General features: G+C 47.0%; 3 protein-coding genes; 1 reads left to right on the top strand and 2 right to left on the bottom strand.

Moving 5' to 3' along the window:
* Positions 1–474: 474 nt before the first annotated feature.
* On the bottom strand, positions 475–1,662 carry GSTUM_00007647001 (uncharacterized protein; the record flags this gene model as incomplete). The annotated part of the gene is made up of 1 exon (XM_002839565.1): positions 475–1,662. The coding sequence occupies one exon, from the start codon at positions 1,660–1,662 to the stop codon at positions 475–477; it is 1,188 nt and encodes a 395-aa protein (XP_002839611.1).
* A 2,794-nt stretch (positions 1,663–4,456) lies between these two features.
* GSTUM_00007646001 (uncharacterized protein) lies at positions 4,457–7,085 on the bottom strand. XM_002839564.2 has 3 exons: positions 6,292–7,085; positions 5,694–6,239; positions 4,457–5,645 (listed from the first exon to the last, which is right to left on the bottom strand). Exons 1-3 carry the CDS (start codon positions 6,554–6,556, stop codon positions 4,738–4,740), a joined length of 1,719 nt encoding a protein of 572 aa, XP_002839610.1. The 5' UTR covers positions 6,557–7,085; the 3' UTR covers positions 4,457–4,737.
* A 493-nt stretch (positions 7,086–7,578) lies between these two features.
* Positions 7,579–10,041, top strand: GSTUM_00007645001 (uncharacterized protein). XM_002839563.2 has 7 exons: positions 7,579–7,856; positions 7,924–7,937; positions 8,005–8,035; positions 8,103–8,153; positions 8,208–8,909; positions 8,965–9,294; positions 9,355–10,041. The coding sequence occupies exons 1-7, from the start codon at positions 7,799–7,801 to the stop codon at positions 9,876–9,878; spliced, it is 1,710 nt and encodes a 569-aa protein (XP_002839609.1). The 5' UTR covers positions 7,579–7,798; the 3' UTR covers positions 9,879–10,041.
* Positions 10,042–13,919: the final 3,878 nt, after the last annotated feature.

Here is a 13,919-nt window from a genome sequence, read left to right as displayed (position 1 = left end):
GATGAGACCACTTATCTAAGGAGAAGTAAATAATCGAGTATACCCCGAACATGGAAGGGGAAGAAAGAAAAAAAAAGAACAAATACATAGCGCCGCCAGACCTTTTATGATGATATGAAATAGAACCAAGGGGAAAGAAAACTATACAATTGTAGAAAAAGAAGAGCTAGGATATCGAAGGGTGGAAGGGATATCATAATAGATGACGAATGAAGAGGGGCTGAATGGGGAATATAAAAGGAAATATAAAAAAAAAGGACGCAAAAAAATTTTGGGCCCCTTTTGGATACGACTGTTCCGTTCCGTTGCCTCATACAAAATGAGCGTTTCTGACCGTTTCAAAACGGGAGGGCGACCATTTTTATATGAGAAATGGTCGCGAAACGGAATGGTCGCATCGTTGCTAAATAGGTCCTTACGCATTCTGTGATCCTTGATTATCCATCTATATGTATATCTGTCTCTATATCATCACTATTCTTGAGGATAGTGATCGGCGGTACCGCCGTCCTCACCTTCTTGGAAATCAGGCTCGTCGGTGGGATCATTCACGGGAGGAATGCTTCTCTCATCGGATGGCTCTGCATCCTTCCCTTCATTCTTCTCTCCCTCCAATTGAGCCCACCCCCAGCCCCATTTTCTGCCATTCTCCTCACCATTCTCTCTCATGTTCTCGGCGTTCACACCTTTATCGTCGCTCCTCCAGCATCTGGCGTGGTAGTCATCCGAAATGGTCACGAGGTCGCCCTTATTTGTCCAGCTCACGTCAGTCACTTCTCTGTTGTGCGCGCGAACGAGTACGACGCCAGTGCCAACGGACATCTTCTTGGAAACGGCCTGGACGCGGGACCCCTCCGGGAAGTCGGTTTTCTGGATGTAAAGTTTCTTGTCCAAGTACTCCGGGGCCGTCGCGAAGATGCAGGCTGACCCGGAGCTGGAGCCAGTAGCGAGGTATTCACCGTCGTGGCTGATATCCGATTTGACATAGAAACTAGAAGCGTCGAGTTCGGGGTGATGGTATGCATGTAAGGGACCGTGCTCGAGCAGTCTGGTTCCCCAAGCGTAGACTATCGAGTCCTTACACAAGGTATAGGCCATGGACCTGTCCGGGGAAATTGATATTGAGTTTATGCCGAAGGGGCGGACTTGGTGATGCTCTGGCTCAGCCGACACATCACAAGGTTGAGAATTTCCTCTTCTATCTTTTTTGATAGAGCGACGATCCCAGCACCTGAGCTCCGCTCTAGACTCGCAAGCCGTAAGAAAAGTGTTTGGAATACCCCAGGTCAATGCTGTTACCGAGACGATTGATCTGGGGGCTCGGCCTTTCGGGGCCGTTAGTGGGGCATGAGCGCCGCGAATTACCTCGACAGGTCTGTGAGTGACAAATTCGTTATTATCAGAGCGACTCTGAATGTTGGCACGAAGATCCCAAATCATGGCGGTTCCATCACGAGAACAACTGGCAGTAATTGAGGGACACGTTGGTTCAAATGCCACTTGCTTCACACTGCTAACATGACCATCCAGAACATGCAGAATTGTCTGCTTTGTGATGTCCATTACACGTATTTTCTGGTCGCCACATGCAGTGGCCTGAGCGTATCGCTCGTTAGTCTGTCGATTGAAAAATATGGGTATATTGTGCGCAGGACTGACCATCAAAGCATCGTCCTTGGAAATTGAAATATCAAAGATGGCATTATCATGCGAAGGCAGTTTCACAAAGTCCGTCTCTACTTTGTATGTCAACAAAAGTTCGAATTGTGAACTACAGAGAGAACCCACCAAAACCTGGCGCTTTGTCCTTATCCGATTCTAAGAGTCTTATGATACCAGTCTCGTCCCCGATGGCAACTAAAGGATTCCCTAAAGCACTTATCAGCATATTTTAAGTCACATCTGCCCGCCGGTGTAAGCTTACTATTAAGTGCTTGGGCGGAAAACGGCAGCGAGAGTTCGCTCTCCGGCGACACAAGATAGTAGCTGTCTTTCGGCCTGGAATAAAATTTAAGAAGCTCGACCGACCAATCTGCTCCCGTCGCCCATGTCAGTAAAAAGAGCTCACAAGGGTAGATATAATATCAACAACGCACGCTGACAGTGAAAGACCCTCTTGTGAAGTTGACTGCGGCCATTCAGGGTTCCTAACTCCCTCGCCAAAAGTCTCGTCGACAGGTTGGGGCGCGCATTTCCAGCTGGCCGTTGACCAACTTCTTGAGGCGGATTTGTTGGAGTCCTAACATTACCAAGGTGGCCTATAACTCGTTGCCGTTTATTTTGACTAGGCGTATCATCTGTTGCTATTTGGCTTTTGGTAAGCGGGCTGTCATTCGCAGTGACTGCGGAGAAAGGTCGACGCCTCGGCGTAAAAAAACTATGAATCGAATTCGCAGAGGTGGCCTTAAGATCAGAAGGGGAATCAACCGGGTTAATACATTCGAAATCCATAATTCGTGAATTTTTTCCTCGCCTTCGACTGCTACAATGCTTCGTGGTTAATAGTAGTGGGGTGTATTGTTGTTGGAAATGAAGAAATATAGGAGGGATGCAGGAAATTTCACGGTAGCCGGAGGTTGCTACGGCAGCCAGAGCGCGTCACATTGGGAGATAAGTTAAATTATTCCGGAAGAGATTCAACTTAACGCGTTCACTTGGCGCGTGTCACCCCCACGGCGGGGTTCAGGAGAACTGGAGTACGACACCGGTAATTTAGTCTACTCGAGCCGAAAAGCGTCAAACATACTGTACTGCCTGTGACCATAAGTTAATTCATAGAATTGACATTTTGTCGTTATAGCAACAATACAATTCTACCTACACAACACTTACAATATTAAACTTCTATCCGATACATTCTCCCAGCATTCCTCCTCGTAACATCCAGCACTTCCTCAATCTCAGTTTTTTCCTCTCCTCTCGATAACCGCCCTTCATTCACCCACTCGGCAATCTCCTCCGCGACAAATGGAATCATCCCAGCATGGCTAATTGTAAACCTCTTCTTCTTGTCTTCAGGCCTACTCTTCGCCAACCAACCATATGCATTCCTAGGTACCATGTACGGGCTATCAGTCTCAAGCAGTATCCTCTCCAACGGTAACTCCCCGGAAGTAATCATCTCGCGAACTTCGTGAACGCGTTCCATCCCATTATATGTCACGACGCCAGTAATCCCGATAAACGAGTTCGGGTACTCTGTCAAAATCGCACGCGCGAGTCCGGCTGTGGAGGTGAAGCAATGGATGTGCAGATTATGGGATTTAGGAACGTGCTCGCGAATGAGTGATAGTGTATCGTCCGGGGCGTCTCGGGTGTGAATGACAACGGGCTTGTCCAGGGAGACAGCGGCGGCGAGTTGGCGGGCAAATACTTCGCGTTGGATTGGGTGCGTTTCTGGGGGGTTTTTGAAGTAGTCTAGTCCACACTCGCCCCAGGCCACGCAATTCGGGTTCGATATGGTTTTGACGAGCGTTTTGTGGATATTGTCGGTGTAGTAGCGTGCTACGTGGGGATGGACCCCCATAGCGAAACTATGTCATACCAGGCGTCTGAGCAGGTAGTGGAGAGGATGGGGGAGATGGGGGAGGGGAGACGAACTGGTACTTGAACCCCTCAGGCCACTCAGTCAAACTCGACGCCTGCTCGTGAAGATCTCCCAGTGGCAGGTCACAGTGTATGTCCACAACAGAAGTGCAATTCTTGGGGAAGAATTTCTTGACAAATAAATCTATTCTGTTATGGGGGATGCTCTGATCCCCATCTTCCTGCACACAAGTCAACATGTATCACCATCGCAAGAGCATACCGCCCTGAAAGAAAGCGCACACCCTAAGAGTCGCCAATGTTGTAAATAAGTGACAGTGGGTGTCGACATAATTGCTCTTCAGGGAATCCCAAGGAATCACATGCCCCTCCCTCGATAAAGCTTTCGTCTTCTTTTTCTTTCTCGATGATTGCGGTTGTATGTCCTGATGCCTGGGTGCAGACATGTTTCGTTTTTGAGTTTGGCACTTGAAAGGTACGGATGAAAGTTTGGTGTTTCGAAGAAGATATGCTATCAAGCTAGGAGACCGCATTTTATTTGAAGAAAGGATATCTGGAAGCTGGTTGGTAAGCTATGACTCTGCGAGTGATTGGGTGAGTGAAAATACCCCTGGTTTAGATGCCAGTATGTGGTTGTACCTGTTGTTTGGATAAGGAAGCCGCACAAGGTGCAGGGAGTTAGATTGATTCTTCTCAGGCACTAAAAGTCGTTTATTGGTCTGGGTTTTCTGCCGCTCACTGTACGGTACGAGTAGTCAGTATGAGTGGCTGGAGGATTGGCTGCTAGCATGCGTTGTGAGAAATCTAACTTGACAAGGGTTTTTACCGTAAACCGGGCTTCATTGTTTTTTTTTTTTTAGCCATAAATTTCGACTATATCGATATTTACTGAACAAACACTCAAATTAAATTTATCGCGAGGATACGGTCATGGTAATTTGATAATTAGACATCTCTTTTTTGATGTGCTATCACATCTATGCCTAGCAACCCCTCAGACCATGTGCTTCCGTATCAAGCTAGAAAAAATTAACAGACAATTTATCGCTAACATATTGAACCAAAAAAAAAAGGGGAGGGAGGGGGGAGGGGGGAATATGAAGTATGATGGAAGAAAAAGAATAATGGGGAAAAAGACATTCGTGCAGATTACAAAGTAGAAATAAAACTCTAAAACTCGTTTTTCTTTTGTTATGACGATTCTCTGATTCTGCATTGCCAGCCCCCGTTTCCTTGGTCAAGAAGTGGAAGACTAGCACCTAAGCACCAACCAAGTTCATTGCCCTTAATCTTCTTTGCAATCTTAACTTCTCTATCAAGAGGCATCTCATAACCAGTGTGAAGCAATGCAAGCATAAAGTTTAGATCTAAGCAGTACTCTGGTCGGTCCAACAACTCGGCCATGGCACCATCAATGGATTGGAAAACATCCCATGAGTCCTTACCGCCGCAGACCCTGGTTGTGGTCTCAGTCATTTCCTTCAACGTAAAGCTGTCTGGCATACCAAGAGGGCGAGTACGGTCGAAGAAGTACGAGAAAATATAGACATCCTCCTTTGCAAAAGTCCTTGCCAAAGAAGGCTGATGAACTCCGTTGAATGAGCAAGGGGTAAGCTTGCATTCTTTGCCCTTCTTAAGAGTAGTCTCGGCAAGGTATCGACATTGAGGCATGGAAGGCTCGCTAGGGCCAGTCATGTTAAGCTTAACTTCTTCATCGTCACCCATCTTGACAGTGACCTCACGGGACATGCCGGGAATAATGCAAGGATTAACAATTGGCTTGTTGGCCCAATCCTCATCACCTTCCTTCTTTTGTGTCTCAGCGAGCAATTTGTGGATGGAGCGACGAGCCTCCATGAGACCATATCCGAGATGAGAATGTTGATAGAGATCGAAGTTGCGCCCACCAAAGTTCAGGGCGTACTTATGGTCTCCAGGTGCAAGGTGCTCGGGCATCCCACCACCACTCGAGGGAAAAGTGGGTTGGAAGACAATTTGTGTTGATCCACCTCCGAGGTCAAAGATTGCGGCGGTGGGAGTATCCTCGGGACCACCAATCTTGCCAAGCAGATAGTTGGTGGTGATCCAGGCATAGACACCTGATGGGTGTTAGTGACAATGAAAACGCGTAGGGCATGATAACACACCTTCATCCTTTCCTTCCATGATGGATACACCATCACCAGCAACGACCGGGAACAGATAACGAGTCTCAAGTCTCTGTCTAACAGCATCCAAGGTCTTTCGGCTCATCTCGTCACCCAAGAGCCGCAATCCAGCAGTAGCCTTCACTGCAATCGGTGTACATCCCTTCAGCTTATCCGGGACCTTCTCGACAGCTACCTCAAGCAAAGTATCCAAGCTCTTGGCAGCAGCCTCAGAATCCGCTTTGTAAGAAGAAAGTCCAGGAGTGATCATCTTGAATTCTTCACTCTCCAACTCAGGGGTGGCACCACAATTATTGAAGCGGTAGACGTGAATTCGCGATCCAGTAGATCCTGCATCGACCATGATAGCATATTGCACGATAGGCTTCTTCGCGGAGCTTGACCTTGTGCAGCTCTTAGTTCCCGACTCGTCATCAAGGGCGACTTGGCCTTGGCCGCTAGAGGCCGGCGTGGTAGGGTTGGTATTGGGTATAACTCTGCTGTTCGATATATTTTGAGTTTTGTCTGCTAAAAAGCCCAATTCATCTAATTCAGTTCGAAACAGATCCCCTCTTAGATGGGAGATCGCGCAACTTACCTCCTACATATTCAGAGGTTGCACTGGACTTGTCCTTAGGGGCAAGGATGAATAAAGCGAGGGCAAAAATAACAGCCACTGACAAGGTTTTTAACCATCGATTCGACATGCTCGGAAACGCTGGGTTTAACTCTGCGTGACGTCCGGATTTCTCGTACCGGTCGTCAGAAGGTCGTAACTGTGAGGATATACTCGATGATCGTGCGGGTTTACGCTGGAACGAGAAGTGTGACCAGAGGGAAGGCCGCCTTCTCGCGCTAGACATGGAAAAGAGCGAGAAAGGCAAGGTGCAGCGTGTGAACCGAAAACGGTGTATCAAGTCCCAAAGACTAGATTTCAGAAAGAATGTGAGGATGCAGTGGGGTTCAGAATCATTAGGAATAAGGAGAAGAATAGGGAGGAGGAAATGAAGGGAAGAAAAGGTGGCAGTAGAGATAACGATACCGATCGGAGATAGTCGGTAGGTTAACAGGGGACAAAAAGGGGAAGCGTCCGAAAACGGATGATAAGTTACCCGGCTTTTTCTGCAACATAGGAGATATTGTACCGGTATACCGGTCGTTACAAGCTGTGTAGCTTTGAGGTGTGTGGTGAGTATCATAGGCATGCGGCGGTGTATTATTGCTTTCACAACCCATGCGAGTATCGTAGGGTAGGCATACCGTAGGATACCATAGGCATCGGGTATTTGGTTCAGGGCTGTTCCCTTCATACCCCATGTCATTTGGGCATGGGGTAGTGCATAGGGCGCAGTTTTCTTGAGATCACAGGGGATCTTGACTCATCAGTTTGGTGTTTCTTTAGAGTGATTGTTGAGTTTTCGGGAGTTGCTCGTTAGTCTATGCGGAGATATGTATCTCCTGGCCTGTCCTCAGCTGGCAGGCCCATCGGTAGCCTAGTCCCATCTTGCTCGTTCAGCTCCCCTTAGACTAGGGCCTGTTGTGATTGCACATTCACCCCTCCATCTTTTGCTTGTCCTTTAGGAATCCTGAGTGCAACCGCTTCGCGGCAGCACAATACAAGTGCCGGCGCAGTGGCACAGCAGTCTGCTCGAGTACTCGAGTAAGGTGCTTGTATCGCTACAATACCTGTATACGCGCACCTGACTCCTGGGAATACAGGCATCATTTTCTATGGTACCGTACAGTACGAGTAGTGTGCCTTAATTGTGTGCGGCTCTTGATGAGGCTGAGGCGGCTCTTGTGTGACATTGCGGGCTTGAGCTATGCTCTGGAAGCTTCTGTAAAATGACGCTGCAACCTCTCTTTGCTCCGAAAAGCAATACTCGAGTAAACCTCCGCCCCCCACAGTTCCTATTAATTCGAGAAAACTGGAACCCCAATTCTTTTCTTTGGCATTCTCCAGTGATCAACCTCCTCCCTCCCTTCCTCTCACTTAAACCGGCAGAGAAAAGCGCATCAATAGTTCCCAACCCTTCAGTGTCTTGACGATATTAAATACTGTACCAGCTACTGCTTGTCCTTGAAACACTAATACGGATCTTGAAATGTCTACCGATTCTGGGGAACGCCTGGTGCAACTTTACGTCTATGACTTATCTCAGGGTAAAGACATTATCACTGGCAGTTGGGTGGTCGGGATTTTCTCTGCTAATCACTTTAATACCTGTAGGCATGGCAAGAGAGGTGCGGTTATATGATCATTAATGTACTGCTTGTGTTAGTAATGCTAACAATATCACTCTGCTTCTAGATGTCTCTTGGTCTCTTGGGTGTTCAAATTGGTAAGTGCCCACATTTATCTGAATGCTTATGAGATATTCGTGCATTATAATATTAATTAAACCCTAGATGCGGTTTACCACACTAGTATTGTAGTTGGGGGAAAGGAGTATCATTATGGTAATCTCTTCCTGCTTTTCATGCTTGCTGATCAGAGATATTAACTTTCCTTAGGGCATGGAATTCATTGTTCCCAGCCCGGCAAGACCCGTCATGGCAACCCAATGGAAATTGTGCCTTTGGGGGTAACCGCGCTGCCAGATGACGTAATATTAGGTTACCTTGACTCTCTCAAGTCTATATACTCTTCTGAAGCCTACGATCTGTTTGTGCACAATTGCAATAATTTCACCAATGATGTGGCCCAATTCCTATGCGGTCGTGGGATACCAACTCACATTACCGCTCTCCCGCAGACTGTTTTGAATACGCCTTTTGGTCAGATGCTCAGACCTATGTTGGATAGAGCGATAAGGCCTCTTACCACTGCGCCAAATATGCCAACGGATGGAGTTCCTGGCGCCGCACTACAAGGTCCTTCTAATGTCATAGTGGCAAAATCACTTCATGACCTAGAAGCAGCCTTGAAGAGTGCTGAATCATCTTGCGCTGTTATATTTTTTACTTCTGCTACATGTCCACCATGTAGAACCATATATCCTCGTTTCGAACAAATTGGCTCGGAAGCTGGAGGCAAAGCCAAATTCATCAAGGTCGATATTGGCACATCCTACAGTGTTGGTCAGAAGTTTCAGGTTTCTGCGACTCCAACTTTCATGACTTTTCTCAAAGGAGAAAAGATCGACCAATGGTCGGGGGCACATTATGGTGATTTGAGAAGCCGTGTTGAAACACTGCTTAGAATGGCCTACCCTCGTAATTGTTCACCTTTAACCTTACCATCATGTGTTATATGCTGATATCTACCTAGCCCACCCCCACACAAACGTCAATCTTCGTGTAACGCTTGGTACATCGATGAACCCAGTGATATTCACAAAAGTACCACCTCTGGACAAGGTTATCGAGAAGCTCGGGCCAACTGGGAAAAACCCTGTCGTGGTATCAATAAGGGACTTCATAACACTTCGAGATTCACAAGGCGCAATTGAGGCCCCTCTCCAACAACTCTCGGACTGGGCGACCTTCTTGCGAGAATCCTTCACGGGGCTTCCCACAGCGACTCTGTTCCCGCTAGCAGATCTGTTCCGAGTTGTCCTTTCGGATCACAGAGTCTCAGGCTGGTTCGCTGAAGAAAAAGGTACTAATCACAAATTATCACTCGGCTCGTTTTATTTTCTCTTCGGCTGACACCTGAAAGGCAACACTACAATCAAAGCCATGCTATCCTATGTTACAAACCACACATCAGTCCCCTACCCCCTCCGTCTTGTCACGTTACAGGCTACGTGTAACCTCTTTACTTCACCCCTCTTTCCTGCCCACTTGACCTCTCCATCTCTCTCTCATCTGGTAACATCATTAATAACTACATCACTATTGGATAAATCTCATATTAACGCACGAGTGGCGGCTGCATCACTAGCGTTTAATCTAGCGACACATGTCCAGAAGCAGAGAGCTGTGTATAACGAGGAGGTACTCCAGGATGTGGAGTTCATAGCGGCAATTGTGGAAGCATTGAAGGAGGAGAGGGATAGCAAGGAGGTTGTGAAGGGACTTGCGTTAGCTGTTTCCCTAGTGTCATATTGCGCGCCTTTGGGGGGTGAGATACTGGAGCTGTTGAAGGTTCTGGAGGCCGGAGGGGTTCTCAGTGAGAAGGCGAAGGCGGGCATGGGGGAGAAGGCGCTTTGCCAGGAGGTGGCAAAGCTGTTGGAGGCCTAGTACCGTTAAGGGAGGTCTTTTTTGTCTTTTTCGGAAGCGTTGAGTTCTCACTTTTACTTGGTTAAATATACATCTCAACTTTCCCATGTTCTTCCATGCACTTTGAAATAGACGAGATACCAATTAGAACTAGTCAATTTTAAATTTTTATTGGTTGAAGCTACTGAATTTTACATCCCGGTATCTGGTATATGAAGTTGTCTACGATCTGGAAAGGGTGACCTGGGCCTGCTCCTCCCCCGGAAACTAAATTGTTGGAGTTAAAGAAGTCCACCCACAGATTCCTAACAAGGATTGCAAGGAATTATAGGCAGTTGGTTTTTCGAATCCCCAATTCTCCTTAATCCCCTCTAGATTTATTTTAACGTACGTATGAATCTGACTACGAGATTTTGGTAAACAATCCCTCATATATGCATTCACAGACCTGGGCCGTAGGATTCTTTGCCCTGCCGCTATACAAGGTGCACATATTCGTCCACTCATAGTTCCTGAGTGCGCGCGTCATCAGCCGAAGAACAGCAAAAAGGTGAAGGGAAAAATAAGAAAAGAGTGAAAAAAATGCGCAAACCTACACCTCAAGCACATACGATCCTTCCACCCCTAGCCAAAGCGCACCTTTTTCAACAACCCCACAATCTGGGCTGCTGGCGTGCGAGTATTTTTTCTCAGTGCTGTTCCTGGAATAGTACCACTGCTTCCCGGAGCGGAAGACCGGCGCGAGATAATTACTGAAGGTCCAGGGTGTGGTGCTGATAGCATAGCCATATGGCTTAAGCTCCCCAATGGTTATTGTGAAGCGGACATTTTCCGCGCAGTCCTGGAGAAGGGTAGTGCTCGTGCCAGTGTTGGTCTTACAGATGCCGGAAGACGAGGCGAGTGGGGAAATGGTGTCGAAGGTTCCGATCCAGAGTGGGAAAGTGGTGTATGCAGAAGAGGTCTGGGTGGCTCTGATGGTGGAAGTGACAGTGGTTATCCTCTTGGTGGGAGTAGTAGTAGTAGCTGTAGTAGTACCAGTAGTACCAGTAGTAGTACCTGTGGGATCGCTAGTGACCGAATTGGGTGTAATACCCGATGCCGACGACGCTGGAGGTTGAATTGTACTGCTGCCACCGCACACGCACTATCAGCACTCACTCACTCGCTCACTCGCTCATCTCCCCATATTTCATTCACTCTCTGAACATACGTGGAACTACTATTACTAATCTTGCCTTTATCCCCCTTTTGCCACAAAACAGTCAACCCAACAATCATGCAGGTCATCATGGTGAACAGAATTGCGACAAGCGCCCAAAAGCTCCTCTTCCTGCGAAGTCTCCTCAGTCTCTCCAATAAACCGCCCGGCCCTCTGGGGGTATAATTGGTGGATCCTATGCTGCCGGGTTCCGGGTCCGCATTTCCACCACCATTGTGGTCGATGTAGGAGTATAAGTTGAGGGGTGGGAGAGGGTTGTCCTCGAAGCCGTTTTGAATCGCAAGCTGGACAGGGGAGGGTGGCGAGACGGGTAGTTCGACGGGACCATCAGAGAGGGTCGTGGCGGCCGTGGGGGGCGGTGGGGTACCGCCGCGCGGCATGACGGTCTGCACGATGCTGGTTAGTTGGGTAATCAAAAAGCGGACGGGGTGAGGAAGGAAGTTACTCTAGGGAACCATTTTGGCATGGTAGGTTGTATCCCCGCGCTGTTAGGGAGTTGTTTATCGGGACGTGTGTAGAGTATGGATGGGTAAGGAAAGCTGTGAGGTGAAGTTCTTTCTATTGGCATGAGCAAAACCTTTACATAATATGGCCTAACTATTGAGTCTTGATAGAGGGGTGCGGGTGAAGGTACAGGTCCTTCACCCGTATCGTGAGCCAGCTCGCGGGTTCTGCCCTTTTCTAAAGTTGATTTGTTGGCTGGCGGGTTGTTGACCAATTGTGGCGAAATTGAAACGGGAATGCTATTGCGGGCTGTTTTAACGCATACCCCGTGATAGGTGTACATCTTGAGATACTGCCGACAATGTTTGTGGGTGACTGCTTGATTAATGACGTACTCACAAGGGGTCACTCGCGCGAATTCTGTACTCATTTGTTGGAATATGGGGATATGGTACTATAATCGGGCTAGTATCAGAGTGTTTGGAATATGTGGCTGATGAGCTAGTGGACTAGTAGAGAGAGGTCCGTGTGGGTCCCAATACAGAAAACACATTATGGGGGCTACTTGGGTGTATAGCAACACGCTCTGAGTGCTATAGTCAAATAGCGAACTCTATCCCAATTCCTCTCTTACTCGTCGATATCTCTTCTCTGTTTCCAACATTGTTGAGGAGGCGTACTCGGGCGCAAATTAAAGACTCGGACGGAGTGACATCGATATCTATATTGCAACCACAGCTTTTGGTTGTCATTCTGTCCCAACCCAAGTATAGGAGGGGACTATGCGGATTCAGGAGTACAGCATCTGAACAATCATTGACACCCTCAAGGCCCTAGTGTTTGCCACAAACTGAGAAGCTTTGAGGGTCGGTTCGAGCTTTGGACTCGAGTCCATCGAGCCGACCTATTCCCCCAGCTGAGCTAGACTCGAGCCAAGCTTGGACATTTGTGATGTCTTTTTCTTTCCTCTCCATGTCTCTTTTCAAACCTCACAAAAGGTTGTGGAGTGGGGGGGGGGGCAGGGCCTGCAGCGAGCCCAACCTTAGTACTGAAAAGTTGGTTGGGATCGCAAGAAGTCCAGGATTTGGGAAATTAAGTTTGATGTAGAGGAGGTCGAACAAATCTTCCTACGACAATACTAGTATCATACAACTAACAATTGATTTTCTTTTTTTTTTTACTTTTTGCTTTTTTCTTTGTATTGTCCACTTTGAGTGCCGTTTTCTCCTCACGGGTCTAGTTACCATATAAGTTAGCGCCACTTTCAACCTTGCTAAGCAAGTGATATTCTATGTTTATTACAAATCCAGCTATGGCTTTTCTCTTTTTTTTGCTTGTCGTGCATACAATGGCAGGCTTGACTCGAGCTGGCTTGTGGTGGTAAGCGCTAGAAGGCTCTACCATAGATCCCACCTCACCTCACCGCCTACCACAAATATGATATCCTACCACTCAGGTTATGTTGGCCGGCTAGCTTGATCTCATCACCAACATCTCTTACAAGCAAACCTGAACTAAATTTATCGGTGTTTCATAGATTCATAAAGAATCTGTTGTGATGCTAACCCATTGTGATGGGGGCTAGTGTAAGACAATATCTTTTATTTTACCAAGAGAGTTCGCCCTCTCTTGATGTATGATATATGTTATTATAATGATAACTTGATGGACGAGAAAGCCAAGTTAGTTATCGATGAACGTACATTATGAGAAAATACATCATAAACAAATAATCTGATTTCCAGTTGCATAGTATCATCAGCTGGTTGCAAGATAGCTGGTCCTTAGTATTGTTTCTCCATTTTGTAATTGAGTTCTGACATTTTATAACCCCACTTATTGTCTGGGAAAATTCTATTAAATTTTTACATTTTTACAAATATATTATGGGTTCTCAATTTCCTAGCCTGCCCTAGGAGCCGATCAAACAATCTGGTTTCTCAGTCCATTGGAATTCTAGAATGATGTCAAGGTCATTTTTGGCACATTAGTTGACTTACAGCATCCCTTGGGCGGCGTGGAATAGTAGAATTCGTTTCCAAGCACGCCAAACCAAAAGTAACTATCAAATTTAATAGTTGTTAGTAGTGAAATTGGACTTCTCATACCATAACTGACTCAGTATCATACACGGAGAGCTGTTGAATTCTTAACTGTGGCAGCGTTTTGCGAGTGGGCTCCGGATAGATATCACAGCTAGTGTAAATTTTTTGATAACAAATCGCGAATTTTACTGTTTCACCGCCCAACGGACAACTGAATAATCCGGTGCAGTCACGTGTCGCGGCCAAGATCGGATGTTAAGTTGACGCCGGCAGACAATTTTGATTTCCAATCTGCTTTTATCCGATCCTAACTCCTCTGGCCTTTCGCGGTAGATCTTGTGTCAGTAGGATGCC

The sequence above is a fragment of the Tuber melanosporum genome (assembly GCF_000151645.1).
Source record: "Tuber melanosporum whole genome shotgun sequence assembly, scaffold_38, strain Mel28".
NCBI lineage: Eukaryota > Fungi > Ascomycota > Pezizomycetes > Pezizales > Tuberaceae > Tuber > Tuber melanosporum.
This window is presented reverse-complemented; position numbering and strand designations above follow the sequence as displayed.

Excerpts from the sequence above, each read along its gene's own strand:
- GSTUM_00007646001 (XM_002839564.2), bottom strand. The coding sequence starts at position 6,556 with ATGTCTAGCGCGAGAAGGCGGCCTTCCCTCTGGTCACACTTCTCGTTC. Across the intron at positions 6,240-6,291 it reads AACCTCTGAATATGTAGGAG|ATGAATTGGGCTTTTTAGCA; the intron begins GTAAGTTGCGCG and ends GAACTGAATTAG. Across the intron at positions 5,646-5,693 it reads CATGGAAGGAAAGGATGAAG|GTGTCTATGCCTGGATCACC; the intron begins GTGTGTTATCAT and ends AACACCCATCAG.
- GSTUM_00007645001 (XM_002839563.2), top strand. The coding sequence starts at position 7,799 with ATGTCTACCGATTCTGGGGAACGCCTGGTGCAACTTTACGTCTATGAC. Across the intron at positions 8,910-8,964 it reads GCTTAGAATGGCCTACCCTC|CCCACCCCCACACAAACGTC; the intron begins GTAATTGTTCAC and ends ATATCTACCTAG. Across the intron at positions 9,295-9,354 it reads CTGGTTCGCTGAAGAAAAAG|GCAACACTACAATCAAAGCC; the intron begins GTACTAATCACA and ends GACACCTGAAAG.